The 24,906-nt window shown below is 37.4% G+C and overlaps 1 protein-coding gene across 1 annotated transcript in view; it reads right to left on the reverse strand.

Annotated features, from left to right (window-relative positions):
- Positions 1-8,429: 8,429 nt before the first annotated feature.
- The window catches only part of fat3b (FAT atypical cadherin 3b), a 70,636-nt gene continuing 54,159 nt past the window's right edge, over positions 8,430-24,906 (reverse strand). Inside the window, exons 21-31 of the mRNA XM_073874244.1 lie at positions 24,112-24,653; positions 23,878-24,009; positions 20,954-21,111; positions 20,117-20,576; positions 19,814-19,967; positions 14,591-15,360; positions 13,784-13,879; positions 10,814-10,873; positions 10,601-10,643; positions 10,299-10,360; positions 8,430-9,676 (exon numbers count right to left, since the gene is read on the reverse strand). Of these exons, the coding sequence (XP_073730345.1) occupies positions 9,120-9,676; positions 10,299-10,360; positions 10,601-10,643; positions 10,814-10,873; positions 13,784-13,879; positions 14,591-15,360; positions 19,814-19,967; positions 20,117-20,576; positions 20,954-21,111; positions 23,878-24,009; positions 24,112-24,653 (3,034 nt within the window). The 3' untranslated portion in view covers positions 8,430-9,119. The remainder of the gene's footprint in view (positions 9,677-10,298; positions 10,361-10,600; positions 10,644-10,813; positions 10,874-13,783; positions 13,880-14,590; positions 15,361-19,813; positions 19,968-20,116; positions 20,577-20,953; positions 21,112-23,877; positions 24,010-24,111; positions 24,654-24,906) is intronic.

Raw genomic sequence — 24,906 nt, forward strand, 5'->3', positions numbered from 1 at the left:
CTAACTGTTGCTGCATTCATTAGTAAGCATTTTAAGGATGTCATCATTCAATTTTGATCACTCAACCTCAATTATTTCTAATGTTACAACAAAAAACACAATGGTAGAAATAGAAAAAGGTCACACAAAAGAACTTTACGCATGCTTGTTTAAAGTAAATTATTACTAATCAAGATATTACATTAACTTTTTCTGTCTTTGATTATGTATGCAAATTAAATAGTCAAAATACATTCTGGGAAGCCTGAATTGTCATCTAAAATATAGGTAACACCAGTGACAAAAAAGCAGCACAAGCATTTTTTAATGTAATGTAGTAAAAATATAAAAATACATTAAGCTGTCATTTACGTTGATTTATAATGTTAAGAGGTTAACTATTATCTGACTATAAATTTTGGTATAAAAAAAGAATTACATTTTTAAAAAGTTGTCTGTTCGAAAAGCCACCATTTTCATAGAATGACCCACATAGTACAAAGTACTATTTTCACACATACAAAATTTGTCTTTAGTACTTTATCAGAACATCTAAGTGTAGTCTACTCAAGTCCATTTACAATAGTTCAATACACTAAAAATCTATTTAAGTGAAGTGATTATTTTAGTGTACCTTCTCAAGTGCATTGAAGTACTTCTGAAGTAGAACAGATCGTTTTACCTTTTTGACCCGATGTAATATCAACACCAGCTTTATCTAAAAATGAAAAGAGTGAGAAAATTTGGCACAGCTGTGTGGAATTGGAAAGTGCAGTGTACCCTTGAAACATGCCTCTGTTATTTGTACATTTTTTAGACATATTATGAAAATCTGACTTGACTGAAGTGCTATAATTGGGTCCCCAGTGCTTCTATCAACATAGAAAATGTGAAAAAGATCAACCCAGTAACTTGGTTTTGGTAAACCATTCTCTGCAAGTAATTGGGCTCCCCTTGTGATGTCAGAAGGGGATAATAACGCCCCTTACTCTGCACTATTCAACCATGACACTGCCATTTAGTGCAGAGCTCATTTGCATTTTAAGGACACATTTTTGCTCACACCTACAAAGTGCCAATTTTAACATGCCATAATAAATTATCTATACACTCTCAGAAATAAAGGTACAAAAGTTGTCACTGGGACAGTACCCTTGTTTGTAACAATGAACAATTGTAAAAAGCACTATATAAACAAATTTGAATTGAACAATCAATGCCATCTGTTCCAAAGAGTTTGAAAGTAAACATGCGCGCATGTGTGTTTGTCTGGAAGCAAATGTTTTGTGTGGAGATGTGGTCTGGTTTGTGTGTCTAATCTGGATATTATTCAGCAGACTGTGTGGGTATAATCACTCCTCTCTCTCGTGTGTCAGGAAATAATCCAGCAAAGCCCATCACTACCCGTGTCTGTCAGACTGCTGTTTTCTTGAATTCGTTTTTAAAGTCAAAGAAACTGATTCAGCGGCTGCATCTCCTTTAACGTTGAATCAGTATTAATTCAAAGGGATTATGATTAGCTCCATTTCAGTTCAAACGATCCTCAATGCAGTCAGGGCTGCACGTTTAATTCGGTGGACGCAGACTGCAAGATGGTAGTTTGACCTCGTTGATCCACTTCTGTTTTATCTTCCGGCTTAATGATCCATCAGACTTGTGTGGTGGAATGTGACCGGCGTAGTAGTGGGATGAAATTAAGTGTCATCACTAAAGTGACAATGGAAAATAGTGGCCTACTTTCTTTTTCAAGAAAGTGAAAACTTTTAATATAAATGTCCCACAATCAGTGGGAGCTGGTGACTTCTCTTCAGAGGGACGCAAATTTAAAATATGTGTTCGGAGTGTTATGTGTGTTGCTCGGCATTTCAAAATGTGTTTGTTGCGTCATGTGAACCATGTGCATCATGCGTCTTGTCAAAATAAGGGCCTGCTGCACACGCGTCAAAACCGTTTATGATAAAAGAGACGCTCACGTTCACAAAACACACGCAAGACACTCCCTTAATAGTAAACTCTGATTACATGTAGGGATGGGTATTGTTTGGGTTTTTTTCGATACCGGTGCCAAATCGATAGTTTTAAAACGGTTCCGGTGCCTAAACTGTGCCTAAAGTGGTACTTTGAAAAAAAGAGTCACAGAAAGATGGTTGATGAAAGTACAGCATAAAACACTATGAAAATTCTTCTCTGTTTGTCATTTGTTTATTAATGATTTGCCTAAAGCACCATCATCTTTTAAGACCTGCATTCTTGATTTCTTTTTTATGAAAATCTTCTTAACAGTCCACTTTGAGCTCAGAAAAATGTTCTATGATTGGTTGTTAATAATCTGTTCAATGATTGGTTAAAGCCTACGCGGCTGCCGCTCACAAAAAGATCAAGGGCGAGTTCTATTTGAAAGTGATCCTCCCTACAGTATGTCCTATTCCCTTCGAAGATCAGATCTCTTGAACTCTTGAGAAAGTTGCGCAATTGTGTGTCTCATAGTGTGGCTAATTAAACACACTTTGCAAATAGAGCAATAAAATACAGCGTCTTTTCCTCTTTATTTGGATCGACTGTTCATGCGAAGTCCTCTTCGTGAAGTGCCCTTCAATGGCGCAAAACGGCATTTGGAATTCACCCAAAATATTTTCTTATCGGCTTGTAAAACCATTCACGTTTTGACGCTTTCTGCTTGTCTCCGATGAACTTGACACTCGTGACTGCCGCCGGCCATCTCAGGCCAATATCAGCCGAAGTACTAATAAAAACATTAGTGAGGTAATACGTTTTAGCAAATTCTCTGAAGGAATGTTACCATATAAAATATAAAATAGAAGAACAATGTCGCACACCTGTTAGTTCCGGTTAGGTGCGTTGGATGAAGAGACAATGAAGTCCACCAAACATTTATAAAAAAAAAGGGAATATCCCGCACACTATTAACTTTCAAAATTATGCTTTTTGCAAGTTAATAGTGTGCGGGATATTCCCTTTTTTTATAAACCATAAAATATAAAATAAGCTGCCGTCATATCAATTGCGGCATTCACGCGCTCCTCTGAGGATCTCATTTTCCAAATTGTTCTTTTAAGTCAGAATATAAAAATAACCTGGACATATATTCTTACAAAATTTGTTCGATTTGTATTATTAGGGATGTGCAGATGAGGATTTTTTCACATTTTAAACTTATTAAACACAGCGCATATTTTAAATGAAAATATATTTGGCAAAGAAGTTTAAAAGTTGGCTATTTAATATTTAACATTAGATTATTTAATATTTCCATTTATTAATAAAATTAATTTTTAAAATGTTTGTTCATTATTACTCTTAACGAAAAACTCAACTCCAATAAAATAGTAGCTCCAATGACAAACTTGCTTATATTGCTTGTTTATTAATAAAACGAATTCGACGGATGGTATCTGCGTTAAAACACAAATAAATGAAAGATTTAATTGACATAATTTTCATTACTATGAATGCTTATTTGTTCATTATTATTTTTTTATTAAAACAGAACAACAATAAAAATGTAAAATGACTCGCTTAACGTTTAACAAAAACGAATAGACGGTAAACATTTTACCCGCCCTATAACATAAATAAATCTTAAGATCCTTAGATTTTTCAAAACGAATGATTGGTTTCCGTTTTTTAATATAAAACTACAATAATGTAAAATATGAACAAACTCACCTAAGTTAAGCGAAGAAATCAAACTTGAATCCTCTGTATTATCAAATCTTTCCGACTTTCACATTCACGTGAATTTTGTGAGGAAATTATTTACACCATATGAGTGCAGTATAATTTAACTAGCGATTGTGCTGTGCTTGTGTGATTATGCTTTTTGCGCTACTGAGAGCAAAATACTTCAGTCAACCGTTCATGCATTAAGAGGCACCGAAATGAGGCACCGAAATCTGTGTTCTGATTCGGTCCGGTAGGTACCGCCCATATAGGCTTCGGTGCCATAAGGGCACCGCATTTCGGTACCCAACCCTAATTACATGTGAGAGATTATGCGAGTATCTGTCAAACGCGAGCGTCATTTTTATCATAAACCCTTTAGACGCGTCTGCAGCAGACTCGTATTTTGACATCACACGTGATGCACATAAAAAACATTTATACAGGTTTGTAACAACATGAGAGTAAGAAAATTATTAAAGATTTTTTTTCGGGTGAACTATCCCTTTAAGCAATTACTAATACATTTTTAAAAATTTTTTTACAAATGCACAATTTTATGGCATTACTAACAATATAAATAGTAGGGCTGCATAGCGATTAATCGCGATTAATTGTTTGCAGAATTAAAGTTTGTGTTAACATAATTTATGTGTGCGTGCACTGTGTATAATAATTCTGTATATATAAATACACACACGTATTTATTTAAGAAATATTTACATGTACATACATTTGTATATTTAAATACAATTTATATTATATTTAAATATTTAATCTATAAATAATTTTTTCTTAAAATTATACATGCATGTGTGTGTATTTATATGTACATAATTAGTATACACCGTACACAAACATATATATGAACAAAAACTTTTATTCTGCAAAATATTAATCACGATTAATCATTATGCAGCCCTAAAAAATAGATTAAAATATATAACCCATTAATTTAGTAAAGCTTTACCCATCCTCCTCCAAAGTATCTGACACACTTTATCTACAGTTGAAAGAAAAAGTACCTGTATGTGAACCCTTTGGGCTTACTTGGATTTCTTCATAAATTGCAAAATGTGTTCTGATCTTCATCTAAGTCACAACAATAGAGAAACACAGTCTTCTTAAACTAATACCGCACAAACATTATACATTTTCATGTTTTTATTGAACACAACATGTAAACATTCATAGTGCAGGGTGGAAAAAGTATGTGAAACCCTAGGCTAATGACTTCTCCAAGAGCTATTTGTAGCCAGGAGTCAACCAACCTGGGGTCCAATCAATGAGATGAGATTGGATGTGTTGATTAAAGCTACTCTGTCCAATAAAAAAACACACACCAGTTTTGAGTTTGCTGTTCTGAAGAAGCATTGTCTGATGTGAACCATGCCTCGCACAAAAGAGCTCTCAGAAGACCTACGATCAAGAATTGTTGACTTACATAAACCTGGAAAGGGCTACAAAAGTATATCTAAAAGCCTTGAGGTCCATGTGTCCATGGTAAGACAGATTGTCTATAAATGGAGAAAGTTCAGCACTGTTGCTACACTCCCTAGGCGTGGTCGTCCTGTAAAGATGACTGCAAGAGCACAGCGCAGAATGCTCAATGAGGTGAAGAAGAATCCTAGAGTGTCAGCTAAAGACTTACAGAAATCTCTGGCACATGTTAACATTTTTGTTGACAAATCTAAAATAAGGAAAACATTAAACAAGAATGGACTTCATGGGAGGACACCACGGAGGAAGCCACTGCTGTCCAAAAAAAACATTGCAGCACGTTTGCAAAGTTTGCAAAAGAGCTCCTGGATGTTCCACAGCACTACTGGCACAACGCTATGTGTGAGTAACAAAAGATGCAACCCAAAGCATAGAAGTAAATCAACAACAGAATGGTTTCAACAGAAGAAAATACGCCTTCTGGAGTGGCCCAGTCAGAGTCCTGACCTCAACCCGATTGAGATGCTGTGGCATGACCTCAAGACAGCGATTCACACCAGACATCCCAAGAATATTGCTGAACTGAAACACTTTTGCAAAAAGGAATGGTCCAAAATTTCTCCTGACCGTTGTGCAGGTCTGATCTGCAACTATAGGAAACATTTGGTTGAGGTTATTGCTGCCAAAGGAGGGTCAACCAGTTATTAAACCCAAATGTTCACATACTTTTTCCACCCTGCACTATGAATGTTTACATGTTGTGTTCAATAAAAACATGAAAACGTATAATGCTTGTGCGGTATTAGTTTAAGCAGACTGTGTTTCTCTATTGTTGTGACTTAGATGAAGATCAGAACACATTTAAAGACCAATTTATGAAGAAATCCAAGTAAGTCCAAAGGGTTCACATACTTTTTCTTTCAACTGTATATAGAGGCAAGATCTTCTCCATTTAAATGGCGAAATCATATATAGAGCACAATACCACTACCATCCTTTTCATTGAACCTTCAAATCACCAAATCAGAAAAATCTATATTGCACGTTTACATGAAACATGAATGATTGATAAAACTGCACACTTGAAGCATAAAAAGTGACTATAAAAGATTTAGTGACTAAATGCAGGCCATTTTTAGCTACACCACTGAGAAACAGCTTAGAAATGAAAGCATCATTATGTTTCGATCATACGGTATAAGCCGGATTCCTGGAACTTCTCCTGTAAACAAGCTTTGAATGACAAAATCGGATTGTGCTGTCATGTGTATTGTTGTTTCTGATGTACTTTCGAAATCATGTTTTCATAAATGTACAATGTCTTAAATTGATTGTGTTTACGAGAAATGTTATTTGTGTGCATCCAGCAGAAAAGATGCGACACAAACAATGTTGTAACTACTGTACTGTATGAAAGTGGAACATTATGTATATAATAAGAAAGGATTCCTGTGGCTTAGAGGATTGCTATTGAGTTCCCACACAGGTAAACTCACTTCATGTGCAAAGTCCTGTTTAATAATGCTTCACCAGTCAATATATAATGCATCATAGTATGCACAGTTACGATACACTGCATTTTTATTTTATTATATACACACAGTGAGTACACATTAAATGGACAACATTAACACTTATAAGCATTAATACAATCAGTATCTCCGACCCACGGGGTCATCCAGAAAACCCTTCAAATAATCTGATTTATTGCTATTATCAAATTATCAGTTTTCATAACAGAAATGACTAAACATAACTAAACTTAAATATCCTAGACTTCATTTACACAATACGAATTAAACACCAATATTTAGCAGAACAGTTCTGTGATTGAAGTAAGAGTGTTACTCCTAAAATAAAAACATATTTCTAATGCCAGATGTTCAATGTGTGATTGACATGACCTTGTCATGTATGCATTAGTGATGACTTATTAAAAGTGTATGAATACATAAACAGGCCTTCATTAACATATGAACTTGTGGACCTTCCATCTGGATTTTGAGTATGTGTGCAAGGTTATCTCCTAACAAACCTTGAAGATTCACCAAAAAAAAAAAAAAAATCTATTAAATTAACTTTTTGGAAAACTTTAGATGTACATCGGATAAACAGGGAACATATGAAGAGCTCAGATGCAAAAGCAGCTTAATCCCATTTAGAAATAGCACTTTGCTGCCAGAATCTGTTAAAGGCCAGGAGATTTAGAAAAAAAAACAATAAGTAGAATTTACTTACTTACAATATACAAAACTAAAAAAAGAAACACTTAAAACTCAAAGATACAAAGAACATTAAATACTAACAACAGGGTGCCACACCTTAGTTAACTTCAAATTCAAGGATCTTTCAAGGACTTTTCAGGTCCAATACCCTCAAATTCAAGGACTTAATGTAGGGACACATTTCAAGTGAGAGTAAGGTTACACCGTGTTACCTTTTAAGATACATTGTTACAGTTCCCTTTCGAGGGAACTTGCGCTGCGTCACTGCGGTGACACTTTGGGGACGCCTCCAGGGGTAAATGCGTCTGAATGTGTATATCAAATTCAACCAATGGTGAGGCTTAAAGACAAAGACAGGGTTACGCGGGAGACAGGAAGTATATCACTATCTGAAATATTGCCAAAGACGGCATTACAGGGACGCAGGAAGTACGGCAAGGAAGAAGCAGCGTCTCGTTCCCTTCTCAGGGAACAACAGTTGCATACGTAACCCGAGACGTTTATATGCAAAAAAGCATTTTGGTATGAACATTGGCATACAGAAGATATAAGCATTTAAAGCGTACAGTTTAGCACGTGTGCTTAAAAAGTCTAGAATTTGTATGATATTATACTACACTACACAGGGAATAATATTGATTTTTTTTCAGGAAACTTCTTGCATAAAATAGATTCAAGCACTTTCAATGACCTGTATCTATGTATATATATATTTTAAAACTTCCCAGGGCCTTGAATTTTTTCCCCAGATTCATAAACTTGTAAGGATTTCAAGGACCCGTGGGAACCCTGTAACAATTATTTCTATTTAGTTAAAAACACATACAATGACGTTTAATTTCTAAATTTACTGTTCAAATGCAGTCCCATGCAAAGTATGCTGGAAACTACTAGTTCACTGCCTAGTTCCAAAAATCATTAATGTAGTTTTAAAAAATATTAAATTAATTTCCTACAAATTTAAGTGGATTATACAAAAAAAGTTAAGTTTACTCAATAATGTGTTCATTAAGAATTACTCAAATTACTCACATTTTTATGTTATTTTAACTATATTTAACTATATTTAATTTAAATTTAATATTGTTAAAAAATTTTTTTTTTTTAATATACTGTAGTTATACTCATTTTATTTAGTCAAATATTTTAAGGCACATAATAATTTTTTACAGTGAAGAAGAAAAAAGTTTCTTATCCAATTAAAGGAGGTTGACCGAATATATTAAGATATTGACTGAATTTTTAGCCTTTGCATTTTTGCATGCACTTAGAGGGTTTTGCAACGAAATTTTGGTAAATACCAATGAAATTACTAAAGTGACATTTGTGAAAATAAGGCATTTCATTTACTGACTATTAACTCTTTCATTGCCATTAAAGTGAATTTACTGAACCTAAACATAAGAGCTTAATAAAAAATGCTAATTAACAAAAAAAAAAACATGTCAGACGCACTAAAAGGCTTTTGCATCTGAGTTCTTCACGTAGATAAAAAATCCATCAATTGAACGCAAGTATTTGGATAGATGTGTATGCCAAATGCATAGCCGAACGCTGACTTTGTGTTAAAAACTATGTCACACAAGTACCACACAAACTTAGCACATACTTACCCGTAGCCTAGTTAATGAAATACATTTAAATGACCCCATTTATTAAAAAAATAAGAAACTATAAGCCAAAACTTTCCAATCCCCAACATCATCACACGTCTTCAGGCCTCTAAGTCCTCAGTCAGCTCCTCTACATGCATGATCACAAGCACGCAGTATGATTAAGGAGTCTGGTTATTGGTCAAATGTACTCTCTCATTCCAGGCAAAGTCGTCTTTGGGCTCTGACCACGTAAGCGTCGCGCGCGAAGTGAAACCGTGTCAAGTCTGTCGATCTCCTGCTGGCTCCCGAAAACGTGTGTGTTCTCCCAGACACGTGGCCGTTCTTCCCAGGCTAGCAGAGGAGGTCGTGAGTGCAGATACTGGCTGGAGAGATTGTACTCGGGTCTGGATGGCCCCTCGCTAAAGCCAACACGAGGCGGGTGAACGGTAGGGAGGGTGTCGTAATGGTCACGCTCACGGTACTCCTCGTAAACGGGTGAGTTGCTGTCATCTTGCGTTAAAGATGCACGGAAATCTCTCCGGCCCTGGTATCTCCGTAACGGATATCCGGTCTGCAGAGAGAGAGTGCTTCTGTTCAACTGAACGCTGCCGCCCAGGCGGGTAGGGGTAAAGGTTAGGGGAGGTGGGGGAGCAGGCAGGGGTGGAGGGGGTGGTGTGGGGGTCTGGTCTCGTGGGGGTGACTCCAAGCCCGGGAGACATGTGTCATGGAGCCAGTCTGGTGTCTGCCATTGGTAGGCTGAAACATAAACACACATCACAATTATTTGGATTTGATTATTATTTTGCATTTGTTATAGGGATAGTTTACCAAAAAATGAAGGTTTGTCATTTATTCACCCCCCAAACCTGTATAAATATGTGGGACAGTTTTAGAGCACCATTGACTTCCATAGTAATTCCTACTATGGAAGTCAATGGTTCTCTGCTTCCTGCTTGATTACAAATATCCTTTTTTGCATGCAGCAGATAAAAAAAATGTATATAGGTTTGAAACTACTTTATTTTAGGTAAATGATGAAAGAATTTTCATTTTTGGGTGAATATGTGAATTTATAATAACTAAAAGTGTTTATATAATGCAATGGGTCCATCAAACAATATTAGGATTGCCGTTTTTTACATTTAAAAACTACAAAAACATTTTAATGAGAAAAATGGATTAGCTAACTTTGATGGAAAACTCATTTAGATTAAATTTAGATAAAGTTGATAATCTAAAGTAATCTTGCATTAAAATGCAAATTTAAGTAATTTCCTGGGATCGTGATATTTAACATGTTTATGAGATATGACGTTTAGATACGACTTATCAATGCATCTTTACGTTTAATACAGTTAATAAAAATGTGAGCTCTTACAATTCGCAAAATACTCCTTGACGAATTCCAAGCAAATCTCATTGTCGTGACGGAGGCGTGGGCTTGATGTGGAAAAGTGAATGTGTTGTAAGATTAAAATATATATATATTTTTAAAGAACCACAATAAATGCAAAATTATACAATTAAAATGACAGATTTGTCCAACAGTTGTTAAACTTTGGAACATTATTCCATGTTAATATGAGATGCATATATAAATGCATAAATACAGTATGCACCAGGTGTGGCACAAAGACACATTATACCCTTTGCTTCATATTTAGTATTTTAATAAAGGACTCACATGTGGCATTGCAAGGTTGCACGTCACTCAGTTCTGCAACTGTCAGAAGAGGACAATAAGATGTTATTTATGTATTGTTAACGTGACCTGATTCATGATTTATCATTTTTGTTAATGCAAGATTTAAAGGCATCAAACAGTTTATACACTTTATTTAGTTTACTATTAAAAAGACTTCAATGTAGAAAAAAACTCCAAAAACATGATACCTTCATTCTCAATGGTGTCCACAGCATTGTTTACCAGTTGTATCACCGTCACTATTGAGGCTTGTTTGTAAAGAAACACAAAATGAAAATACGATAACACCTGTGATTGCATAACCGTCAGACACTCGATGTAAAGCTTATGTAAGAATTTAGATCAATCACTTGCAATCTTATAACATTTCAATATGGACCATTAACATAAGTAAGCAGACATCTGAAGTGTCAGTCTGATATGTGTTTTGCAGTAGAGATACTACATTATAGAGTCATGATAGCAGTTGTGTTTAAAGAGGATATCAAAGAGAGATTATAATTACTGTGTCCTATTCAGATTGGCACTCCATCAAAGAAGAGTAGGATTATTATTAATCATCATGATTTTTATGCGAAGATAACAGACAATGCAAAACATCAGGTGAATGGAATAATAATCAGTTACCTCTGTAAGAGACAGTGATTACATTACAGGCGGGTACATGATAGTATGTATGGGTACATGTCTTAATGTTGTAAACATCTATGTGTGTTTTTCAAGTATGTCTCTCTTTTCCAGACAGACAGAGTAGACAAAACACACACACACACACACACACACACACACACACACACACACACACACACACACACACACACACACACACACACACACACACACACACAGTATACTGACAGACAGACAAAGTAGATGGTTAGACAGACAGACAGAATAGATAGACAGACACAGTAGACAGACAGATGGACAGACAGCCAGACAGAGTGGATAGATAGATAGCCAGACAGACAGAATAGATGGATAGAGTTGATGGATAGACAGACAGACATACAGAATAGATGGATAGAGTAGATGGATAGACCGACAGACAGTGTAGATGGATAGACAGGCAGGCAGGCAGACAGACAGACAGACAGACAGAAAGACAGACAGAGTGGATAGATAGACAGAGTAGACGGATAGATAGACAGACAGAATAGATGAATAGAGTAGATGGACAGACAGACAGACAAACAGACAGAGTAGACAGACAGACAAAGTGGATAAAAAGACAAAGTAGATGGATAGACAGATAGACAAACAGACAGAATAGATGGATAGAGATAGATGGATGGACAGACAGACAGACAGACAGAGTAGACAGACAGACAGAGTAGACGGATAGACAGACAGACAGAATAGATCAATAGAGTAGATGGACGATGGATAGACAGACAGACAGACAGACAGAGTGGATAGATAGACAGACAGACAGACAGAATGGATAGAGTACATAGACAGACAGATGGACAGACAGCCAGACAGAGTGGATAGATAGACAGTGTAGACGAATAGATAGACACAGTAAATGGATAGATAGATAGATAGACAGACAGAATAGATGGATAGAGTAGATGGATAGACAGACAGAGTAGACAGACATACAGAGTAGACGGATAAACAGACAGACAGAATAGATGGGTAGAGTAGATGGATGATGGATAGACAGACAGACAGACAGATGGACAGACAGACAAGGTAGATAGACAGATGGACAGACAGCCAGACAGAGTGGATAGATAGACAGAGTAGACGAATAGATAGATAGACAGACAGACAAAATAGATGGATAGGCATACAGCGTAGATGGATAGACAGACAGGCATAATAGATGGATATAGTAGATGTATGGATAGACAGACAGACAGACAGAGTGGATAGATAGACAGAGTAGACGGATAGATAGACAAACAGACAGAATAGATGGATAGGCATACAGACAGAGTAGATAGATAGACAGAGAGAGTAGACGGATAGACCGACAGACAGACAGACAGACAGACAGATAGACAGAGTAGGCGGATAGACAGATAGACAGAATAGATGGATAGAGGAGATAAATAGACAAATAGCGTAGATGGATAGACAGACAGACAGACAGACATAATAGATGGATAGAGTAGATGGATGGATAGAGAGACAGACAGACAGACAGATAGAGTAGATGGATAGACAGACAGAGTAGACGGATAAACAGACAGACAGAATAGATGGGTAGAGTAGATGGATGGATAGACAGACAGACAGACAGACAGATACAGTAGATGGATAGACAGACAGACATACAGAGTAGACGGATAAACAGACAGACAGAATAGATGGGTAGAGTAGATGGATGATGGATTGACAGACAGACAGACAAGGTAGATAGACAGATGGACAGACAACCAGACAGAGTGGATAGATAGACAGAGTAGATGAATAGACAGACAGACAGAATAGATGGATAGAGGAGATAAATAGACAGACAGCGTAGATGGATAGACAGACAGGCATAATAGATGGATAGAGTTGATGGATGGATAAACAGACAGACAGACAGAGTAGATGGATGGATAGATGGACAGACAGCAAGACAGAGTGGATAGATAGACAAAGTAGATGGATAGATAGACAGACAAACAGACAGAATAGATGGATAGAGTAGATGGATGGATAGACAGACAGACAGACAAGAGTAGATAAACAGACAGACACAGTAGACAGATAGACGAACAGACACACACGCCACACACACAGAGACAGACAGAGTGGACAGATAGACAGACAGAAAGACAGACAGACAGACATAGAGATAGAACAGGTAAAAAAAACTCTAAGCAATACCTCCTAACCTGGTTTAATATGCATAAGTAAGCTAGTGTCAAATCTGCATTAAAAAAGCTTTTGTGGTGCAGAAAAAACACATCAAGCGTTCACTAACACAAAAGAGGTCAATGAGTGCAGATGCAAAGCTTATACAACAAGAAACTACACTTCTGCTGAGACAGAAAGAAGAAAAAGGAGACAGACATGTTAATGCAACAGGTCTTACTTTAATGAGGATATTTTCGCAGGACCTTGTGAAATTTTGACATTAAGCATTCTTTAAACGTTAGGTTCAAGTTATTCTTGTAGGTTGTTTAGGGGTCATGTTGGACCGCTTTGTGTTATCTCACCGTTGTCGTCGCAGGAATCCGACTGGAAAGACCTGAGGGAGCGACCCTCACTTGTGCTGCTGTCAGAGAAACAGGTGACCTCATCTGCTCCATTTTCTACTTCCGCAGAAGAGAGAAAGAGGTTATATGCAGACACAAATGTGCATACGCATGCATTTGTGCTACTGTGTCTGTTCACAAATATAATACAAGGCAAAAACAAAAGTACAAAAAGGGTTTGGGAATTTTAGCCATGCTTAAATTTCCGCATGTATTTGTATCATGAAATATTAAGGCCCTGTGTCCACCCTGTGCTTGCTAGAGTACAAGCGTAGTTTTCGAGCAAAATATTAAAGAAGATAAAGGTTAAACCCTTCCTCCCACAATAAAAAAAGCATGCTGCCTACTTGTACATGGCCAGACTATAAAATATTTAAAGTAAAAGCTGCAGCTGGTATATTTTACAGTCTGTTTTCCAGAAGGAGTTGCCGTGAAAAATCCGAACAGTGTAGAAAACATTGTAAATCAGGATATGTTGAATTTATTGCCGGGGGAAAATTGTGTTTTCTGTTATGGTAAATTTAATTAAATTACCAGTTGTGTTTTGATTTGTGTATTCTGCAGAACATTTATTATTAACTGGATGTTTTTGATGTCTTAATCTTTGGGTGTAATCCTATTCATCACCTCTTGATATACAGTAATTGCATCCCATTACACATTATTGCATAACAGATTGTGTAAACAGATCCTCCAAACAATTGTGAAATTTCACAGACAGATCCGAGTTGAGGGGTAAGAAACAACGTGTGTATGTGGCACATTTACCATCTTTCCTGTACACCTCCTCTTCATCTTCACGATAACCCAGTGCTTGATGCTCCATCCTGCCGTCCTCTCCCTGGTCCTCTTCCCATGGTGGTTTGCGGACAGGGCTGCGTTCGGAGAGATGAGGGGACACAGACATGGGAAGATTGGGTGCCACGCTGCACACAGCTACGCCTCTCCTTGGCACCCCCAAAAAATGTAGTGGATCCGTCTGAAAGGTGCTCATCTGAGGAGGGCGGGAAAGGGCGGCCAACCCTCCCTCCATCTCCATCTTTTCCATCTCCCCCCGAGGGATTCCCTGGCAATGAGGGAGCGTGTAGGCCGTAGGGCGCACCATGACTTGAGGCGGTCCTCCCGTGCTGTCGTTCCTGTAGAGGCTGGCGCGACATTCACCACCGAGCCGCACGGCTTTGAACTCGATGCCCTCTGCTCCCACGCTCGTCTTCTGCAGCATGTAGTTGGCCTCCGTGGAGATTCCCACCGCTTCCCCTCGGGTCCAATCCTTCCTAAGGATTTTCTTACGGAATGCAGCTAGGAGAGTCAGCAAGACAAACACCACGAAAAGCAACACGCCGATGCCGATAATCTCTCCTGGACCAACGTAAGACAATGCCTCAGCTTGAGTGTCCGGTCCATCTATAGATGGCTGCCCGCAGAACTGACCTTCATACCCAAGGGTGCAGTTGCAGTAGAAGGCACCAAATGTGTTCATGCACTCGCCTCCGTTCTCACACTCTTCCCTCTCGCACTCGTTTACATCTTCATCACATCTATGGATGAAAGGATTAACACGGATTCAACAAGCATGCAAACATTTTAAGCATGTTATTTATAATACAATAATTGTTATTCATGCACCTTTTATGGTACGGTGCTATTCTAAGCACAGCCATTATTCCTCTTATTATAGCCATTATTACTGATAATAATTCTCAGAAGACAAGAACCAAGATGTTACAAGCAGTACTTATAGTATTTAAAGATTCATTTTGCAAAACCAAATTTTCCTCCATGCAGCAAGCTGCACATATACAGTATTTCCTTTCAAATGCTACGTTCTGCTGGGAATTTATAAGAACATTTTATACTGTACTGTATGCTCCCGGAGTGTAAAATTGTTCGGCAGAAACCTCAAGTGTAAAAGCACATAATGAGAGGTTTGTGCATTGCATAACATAATGACAGAGTTAGAAATGCAATGAAAAGCTAGTTACATAAAGCAATCAGATTTTCATTACTGTCACCCCTTCAATAAAAAACGGAGTAAAGGGCACAGGTCCCCCTATCTTGTTACACGGTTTCTTTTAGGTGTCTCAACCCAATCCGTTCTCAACCCAATCCAAATAAGAGGACTGTAACAATAGCACCCTCTACTGAATCATTTGCTCCAATTCACTAATGTGAACCTGGACCACCAAACCAGTCGGTAGCACGGGTATATTTGTAGCAATAACCAACAATAAATCTGGATGGGTCAAAAGTAAGACTTTTTAGGCCAAAAATCATTAGGATATTATGTCAAGATCATGTCCCATGAAGATATTTTGTACATTTCCTTTTGTAAACATAAAAAATATTTATCATTAGTAATTAAAGACTTCATTTGGACAACACTAAAGGATATTTTTGCACCTCCAGATTCTAGATTTTCAAATTGTTTCTTGGCCAAATATTGCCCTATCCTAACATAATCAATAGAAAGCTTATTTATTCAGCTTTTAGATAAATTACCATAAATGTACCCTTATGACAGGTTTTGTGGTCCAGGGTCACAAAGAGTTTGGTTCCAAAACGCAATAAATCCATTTTGACTAATTTCGGTACAAACGTGTTTTCTATACCAAGAAAGTGACCAGATGAAAAACACTATTTTCTGTTACAAACTTTTACATAGCATCTTTAGGTTATAATAACATTAAAAAATTCAATCCATAATTAGATTTTCGAAGATTTATTATAAAAACGTATTAGTTTTCCACAAAATGCAATAAATACATGACAAGTTTTTTTTAAATGCTATAAACCTATTGAATCAATATATAAATGTGCATTCATATTTGCCATGTTATATTCATTTAGTTGACTAGTGGTATTCACAGATTAAAAAATAAGCATTAAATGGCATTAATCAAAACACTTACTTTGTCATATATTAAGAACACTGTCATTGCTGCTGTTATACTTGTGACGTAGTCACTGAACTTTTTTGACAGCGATCAGCTGTAAAATGTTTTGGTTCTGTTCGATTTTCGTTGACTTTGAGTAAAATAATGGAAAGTTTTTCATAAGTTTGCATGACAGAAGCTTGATGCTGTCGGGAGAACCACCAACAGACAATATTTTTCCGTCTTCCGAGTGCCTCTCGCATAAATTATTCGATTTTGATGGCTTACGTTTCTTCCCCGTCACAGAAAACCACCGCAGGTCAATGCCAAAAAAAGTATTTTTTTGTTTTTGTTTGTTTGTTGATCACGAAGTACAAAGCAGATGAGGAAAATTAGGATTCAGTGTGTATTCAAAGCGGCGCCATGTTTACAATGTGTGGAATGGTGCGCTTTGATTTGTTGAGCGGATTTATTGCATTTTGCAGAGCATGAAACTGGAGTTTATCGCGTTTTGGGAAAAAAAAGGAGAAAAGATGACAGAATAACATGGCGGATATCGGATTTTGCGTAAAATTAAGAATTTACTTTTTAATGCTGATTTTGCGTTTTGGAATCAAACCCACAAGAACATCAAGAACCCTTCATTACTCTCAATGTCGAACTGCTCCAAAACCTGCTTTCTTTAATAGATGCTCATTGTAATGAATTAGAAAAGCCTAAATAACACAAGGAAACAGCACACCTATTTATGTGAAATACTGTAAATGTATTGAGGCGGTGGTGCAGACAGTCAAGGTTATAGACGGAAAACAGATTAATGCGTAGCATAATGACTTTCATGACACATTGCATTTACAGCACTATATTTACAGTATGACATAAACGGCAGCAAAACAAATCTGTTAAATATGCCCTTACCACAGATACTGCTCAGGGATTTATATGTTTTCCCATCAATTACAAAATAATGACCTTAAACATATTTTGCTGTTATTAGTGACACTCTGCTATGTACGTACTGTTAGGACTGTCACCATTATAAAATTGTCTAAGGCAATTAATCGTCATAATTGCCACAATTATGTTTTAGGGCCTTGACAATTATGATGATTAATTGTCTGTTTTATTGCTTTGACAATAAACTTAATTCTCACACATTTTTTGTTTGTTCATGAAATAGTTTTTCACACATTGTTGTGATTATTTAAATTAAATATTTTGCAAGGTTAACCTGGCAGTAAATATGAATACACATAACACATATTCAAAAGTAATTATTTAATGAATATTTCTTTTAAAAACTGAAAATTCTTTATAAGAAATAAACACAATAAAGTGTCTGAAAAATAACAAAAAATAGAAATGCAATCAAAATAAACTGACTATACCAGAACAGACCTTAAATAGTAACCAATCCTACTAAGGTCATATTATTACTGGACCACATGTCTGTAGTGGCTGCAAAAAATAAATTCCTTACAGATCCTTAAAGGAATATTCCATTTTCTTAAAAGAAAAATCCAGATAATTTACTCACCACCATGTCATTCAAAATGTTGATGTCTTTCTTTGTTCAGTCGAGAAGAAATTATGTTTTTTGAGGAAAACATTGCAGGATTTTTCTCATTTTAATGGACTTTAATGAACACCAACACTTAACTCAACATGTAACAGATTTTCAACTGAGTTTCAAAGGACTATAAAGGATCCCAAACTAGGCATAAGGGTCTTATCTAGCGAAACGATTGAAATTTTTGACAAGAAAAATAATAAGTGTGCTCTTTTAAACCACAACTTTTCATCTAGGTCCGGTCCAGCGCGACCTAACGTAAATGCGTAGTGACGTAAGGAGGTCACGTGTTACATACATAAAACGCAAATTTGCGAACCATTGTAAACAATAAACTGACACAAAGACATTAATTAGTATCAGTTGACATACAACAACGTAGGAACGGTCCTCTTTCTCAACACTTGTAAACACTGGGGCGGAGTTTCACGTTCGTCTTCTGTGACCTCTTGACGTAGACGTATTGCGTGGGGTCACGCTACCGCATCACGACCGGATCTAGACGAGAAGTTGTGCTTTAAAAGTGCATATCTGTCACTCTTCTTGTCCAAAATGACAATCGTTTTGCTAGATAAGACCCTTATGACTCGTTTGGGATCGTTTATAGTCCTTTGAAACTCTGTTGAAAAAAACTGTTAAGTGTTGAGTTAAGTATTAAATGTTGGGCTCTATTAAAGTCCATTAAAATTAGAAAAATCCTGCAATGTTTTCCTCAAAAAACATAATTTCTTCTCGACTGAACAAAGAAAGACATCAACATTTTGGATGACATGGTGGTGAGTAAATTATCTGGATTTTTCTTTTAAGAAAATTGAATATTCCTTTAAGAATAGCATCATTCACTTCCCTAAATTTGGAATTGCTGTTTTGGAAATTTATGTTTTACCTGGCAGTTCATACTGCTTATCAAAGTTTTGCAGCATTTCTTTAAATGCTGTTTTTTTCCACTGTATTGAATGGCTTTACAATGTATTGCGTTACACTGTCTGTTAAGGAGTGGCATCTGATATGGTCTTGTTTATACGGGCGCTGCAGCTCCCCCTTGTGTTTATTAGAGAGATGTGCAATCATTGCGGTGAACTGAACTCATCTCAATGAGATCAAAGAATCGTGATTAGACGATTATTTAATCATTGTAACAGCCCTACGTACTGTATGGGAAATTCTATGCAAGAATTTGGAGCAATTTAACATATTCAGATTAAAATTTAATAAAAAACAAGATGAATGTTTTTCATTACACTTAAGATCAAGTCAAAAGGATGTCTAATATCAATTACATTTATTTCACTTAATTGTACTATTTTATTGATTTTATTTAACTTATCTATTCCTGTTTACGTCAATAATCAAACAAATATAAACCTTAGCAAATAAAAATCTTTCTGCAAGCCTAATTACGTTATTTTTGTTTTTTTTATTTTTATGTTATTTTATGTTATCCCACGAGCCAAGAGTTTGAGACACAGTAGTATTATAGTAAGACTTAGTGTTGAGTTCCCAATATTAAAGACCACCTGCTGATCGATAGTGAAATATTCGTCTTACATGAGACCGGTGAAGCCCTTGAGACAGCCGCAGAGGAAGCTGTTGCCCACAGCCTTACAGTCACCTCCATTCTGGCAGGGTGAAGGCATGCAGGAGGTCACCTCCATCTCACAGCGAGAACCTGTGAACTGTGGCAGACAGCTGCACGAAAAGTCTGGGGGAAAATACAATACGTATGTGGACATCCAGGAGGTAAATATTGATATTCTTGACGGATGACATTATATCAAAAAATATTTTTATGTTCACATAAAGCTCTTTAGCCGGTACTTATAATGCACATTTCTGAGGATTCTCACTTACCACCAGATGGCAGCTTTGCACAAGCAGCTCCATTCTTACAAGGTCCTCCGAGACATGGATCAGGATATAAAACACATCCGAGCTTCACCTCACTCAGTCCAGCCACCTCGGCATACTGACTCCTCTTATTCTGAAGAGGAAGTTCATTGCCGTTGAGCACCACAGCATCCAGGCATCCCTGAAAGCCTGGTCGCTGGTCTCCTCCACCCATTGGCCCTCGCAGCACCTGAGCCCCGAAAAACAGTGATCTGTCTGCAGCCAGGGGCCAGAGGCGAACGGGGGCCCGCGCAGAACGCCGACGCTCTACGTAACTGTCGTCCAGGGAAAGGAGGGTGTAGTTACTGGTGAGCTCCAGGGTCACCATGTGCCAGGAACCGTCATTGATCGGACGACCCGAGATGCCGAGGATGTCCAGTCTGTTGTCACAGTCCATCTGGAACCACAGACGCCCCTCCTCTATCTGAAACAACACGCAAGCACTCAGTAGGACAAATCAATATTGACAACTTCAAACTAAAGCAAACAGAGCAAACATAACAGTTATCCAAATCTTGCAGGCCATTCTTGCATTGATTATTGCCATCAGTCAGAATGTGCCCCAGAAGGATGTGCCAGGCCAAATTGCAGAGGTCTTGAAAAAAAAAGGGTTGGCAATGCAAATACTAACTGCAGTGCATTAACTTAATGTAAATGTCAATAAAAGCCTTTGAAACTTATGAAATGCTTATAATTATACTTTATTAGTAACACTGACATTGATAGTAAAAGGACAAATTTTGCCAACGGCTATACACTCACACATACTGCAGATGACTATAAATTGTAAGTTGCTCTTACCTTCAGCATTGTACAGGGGTCAGCGCGCGTGTACATTATGATTCCCTGACTCTGCAGGGTTCTGATTCGTAAGCTCAGCTTCATGTCTCCATTCTTGTTGCCGTCTGTCACTCTGTATTTGATGTAACTGCTTCCTGCAAAGCTTAGAGATGTTTGACCTGCCAACACCAATTTTTACATTTTATATCTGCTGTTTATAAAAACTTTTACAATACATATTTGTAGATGTGCTTAGCCTCTGTAATGTCACTACAGTATGCATGATTTTCACATAGCCTCAGGGTGTTGTACAACAGGGAACATAGATCAGAGATGATGTTTGTCACAAAGGAAGGTTGATGCTGTGGCTTTTGCCACATATAGAGGGAAAACATATTCTAAAATAAGGAAAATTTATTTTCTATATTAGCATATTGTGTGTACTGATTCCAGTTTGAAGCCGTTTAAGGGGCTTAAATATAAATTTCTTGAAGGTTTCGCTTGTATACAGGGTAAAGCATTTGTAGACATTAGTGTTAAATACAAGAACTATACCTTTAAATCAAGGCTTTGGAACGGTTCACAGAACGAAAACAAAAATCAGAAACTTTTGATGTTTTGCAAGGAACAGAAACGAAACCAGAAACTTTCCAAAAATATATGTTCCGGAACAGAACCGTTTTTTTGAAAATAATGTTAACCGGTTAATACCGTTTTTTTCCGTTCTTTGACGAAATTTCTGTGCAATATGACTCGGTGAAGTTCACTTCCGGTCGTCGTTGACTCATCGGAGAAATGAGAAGCTTGCCACCAGCAAGTAGCCTAAGTCTCTAATGCTCAACCATAAGAGGTAAATATTGTAGGCTACCAAGTTTCTCAAGATGTTTTTTAATACTAATTGGTGGTGTAAAGGATCGCAGTTGATCCGTGATCCATTCCGTACAGATCACGACCAACGGTTCAGCTCGCATGCGATTCGCGGATTAATACATACATTTAAATAGGTTGAAAGTTGATCATTTGCACGTGTTTCAAAGGCTTGCAAATATTAACACTAAAGTAATTTTAAACAATGTAACCACAAAAAGGCGCTAAAGTGAACAATTTTCTGTACGCATAGATGCACATGTGGTTCAATGTGTCCGGTCCAACTCCAATCAAACGTGATTATCCCTATGCCCTTTAAAGATCAGAACTCTTGAAGTATAAACTTGAGAGAGAGTTGCGCTACTGTGTCTCATACTGTAGTCCATTAAAATACATTCGGCGAATAAAGCACTGAAAAACAATGTAATTTTAACTTTATGTGGAGCGACTGTTTATGCTGCATCTTCTTCCCGAAGCGCCATTTCGAATTTGTCCAGAATTACAGTTATGCCGCTTACATAATGTAGCCTTTTTTAATGTTTGATGACAAGATTTAAGGACTTAAGGAAAATTATGTAGACTAATAATTTTAGTTTAATGTCCTAATGATCAGCCTATTTATTTATATGTCCCACAGCTGACATGGAACGTTATTAACTGGTTCGGGAACTACATTTTTTTTGTTCTAACCGGTTCAGGAACTTCAACTTTAGGGTTGAACCAGAAACATTAAAATACTGTTTTTGTTCGGAACGAACCAATTGGGGAAAAAATCTGGTTCAAAGCCCTGCTTTAAATATGCACACTCATTAAAGCAACACTATGTAGTTTCCATGTAAAAATGACTTACAGCTCCCCCATGTGGTTGAAAAGCGCAACAGTGCCTGGTATCAGACACTCTTCTGAAGGCAGGGAGAGGGGCGGGGCTGTGTATCCTACCCTCCACCGCCACTTTCAGAGTGTGCTTGTAGCAGCTAGGAGGCTGCTCAGGTTGCAGCAACAGTACAGTTTGTCCAGTTAAAAGTTATTCTGTCACTGAAATAATTTTAGAGACATTATTTAAAGGTAAAAAACTACATAGTGTTGCTTTAAAAAAAAAAAGGTAATAATCTTTTCTCATTAAAAATATTGTTTAATATGTATAGAAAAATAAATAAATAATTTTACATGCACTTTAATTCTAAAATAAAAATCAATAATAAAATATAAAATAATAATAAATAAAAAAATGACCTTTTAAAATTAAAAGGTTTAAAGTTTCTGTACATTTGCAAACCTTGAGCTTTTTTGCATTCTGTTATTTTTATTTTATTTGCACACGAACGACCAGTCAATTTGTTTATCCATCTGTGAAAATATATCAACATAAATCCGCTCTGGTTGTCTTAGGTGGTCTGGAGCGTACAGTGCTATAAAAATGAAAGTGTCCCTGCTTTATTCCAGCTACAGTAGGTGCGTTTACTGTTATTGCCTTATATTTTTTTCATCTGATACTGAAACTAAAACCAGCACATGCATTTATATTAAAGGGACAGTAGTAGGGTTTTAAGTGTTTTATTAATCAAAATCAAATGTCTTTATTCATAAATATCAAATGGCCTCTGCCAATGATCTGACTTTTCTTTGTAAGCTTAGAATTTCTTCTCTTTACTTATATTAAACGGGTAAGTGTAAGAAGGCTTCCATGTCGTTCCGCCATACTGATAAACTATAATAGCAGAGAGAGACAAAAAGCACTAGCCTACCAACGCGTAAAATTACATAACGGCTACCGTAGTTGCAATACGCATTTGGAAAAGTGAGGCGCTAGAGAGCACTGTTGAATGCAAAATACAATTTCACCACTAGATGGGGGTAAATCCTACTTTAAGGTAAGCACTGTAAGACAGTTAATGATTGGCTGCCAGTTGCAAACCATGATATGTCATTTGAGCACCAGACACCTGGTATGGTAATTTTGGTTTAAAATGGCTTCATAAACAAGGGTTAAAATGTTAATCGCTGGTTAGATGTAGAGTCATTAAACTCAAAATTGAAAAGATAACCTATAAAAGATAAAGAGTCTGTTTTAGTTTTACCTGCACACTGGTCCAGCGTGTCAGGCAGACAGTGGCAAAGCGAGGGCGCTGTGGGTCCGCTGCGCACACACTGCATGTCGGATGGGCACGTCTGACTGTCACAAATCTCTAGAGAAGATGGACATATTCCACCTGTGAGGGTAAAGGGCACATTGAAATTCCAAGCAACTGTTTGAACTTATTCATCCTGGATAAATAATGCATCCCACAAAATTGTTTTATGCAGGTGTTAACCTGGGCAGGTGCAGGTTTCTTTCCGGCTGAAGCGTGGAGACACGAAGCTCACCCTGGAGGTGGTGTAGGTGACCAGGCCGATGGAATCCAGACTTACGGTGAGCTCGCAAACCCGTTCTCCGCAATCAAGCTCTCCTGAACAGCTCTGATCCTGGATGCTGACCACCTGCAACGTTCCCCCAAAGACACCGCACACCTCCTCCAGTTTAAGAGCAAGCTCTCCTGGCCCAATGTAACCTCCATCCGGAGCTTCAACGGCAAGGAGCACTTCAAGCTGACCGGATCGGCTCAGAGGCTGCACACCGAGGATGTGGAGGGGGTCTGGCTCTTTAGCGACCCCTGTCCCATCCCCAAATATCCTGCTGCGGAGAACCTTCTTCAGGTCGTTCATATACACACCCACAAAGTCTTCGGGTGAGAGGTCTTGGAATCGCAGGGTTACTGCGTTTTGCACCATCTCATCCGTGGCCTGCTCCACCTGAACAATCACGCCCACCGTCACGGAAAACCGCCCATCGCTGACCGTAGCATTGAGAGTGTATCTAGAAAGATTGAATTGTGTTACTGATAAGTGTGACCCTGACTGTGAAAACTAAGTCATATTTAGTGATTTACTGTTTCTACATAAAATCATCCTATATAATGTAAAAAACATTTTGTAAAAATGTAACCTTTATAACCGGTTAAAGTTGTGTCAAAGATTTACATTAAAGTGAAATCCAACTTTAAACCTCATAAATAGACTGAATTTCACAGGTAGGGTCACAATTTTGCTTCTTCACGGACACAAAAACG

This window comes from Misgurnus anguillicaudatus, chromosome 12 (assembly GCF_027580225.2).
Source record: "Misgurnus anguillicaudatus chromosome 12, ASM2758022v2, whole genome shotgun sequence".
Taxonomy (NCBI): Eukaryota; Metazoa; Chordata; class Actinopteri; order Cypriniformes; family Cobitidae; genus Misgurnus; species Misgurnus anguillicaudatus.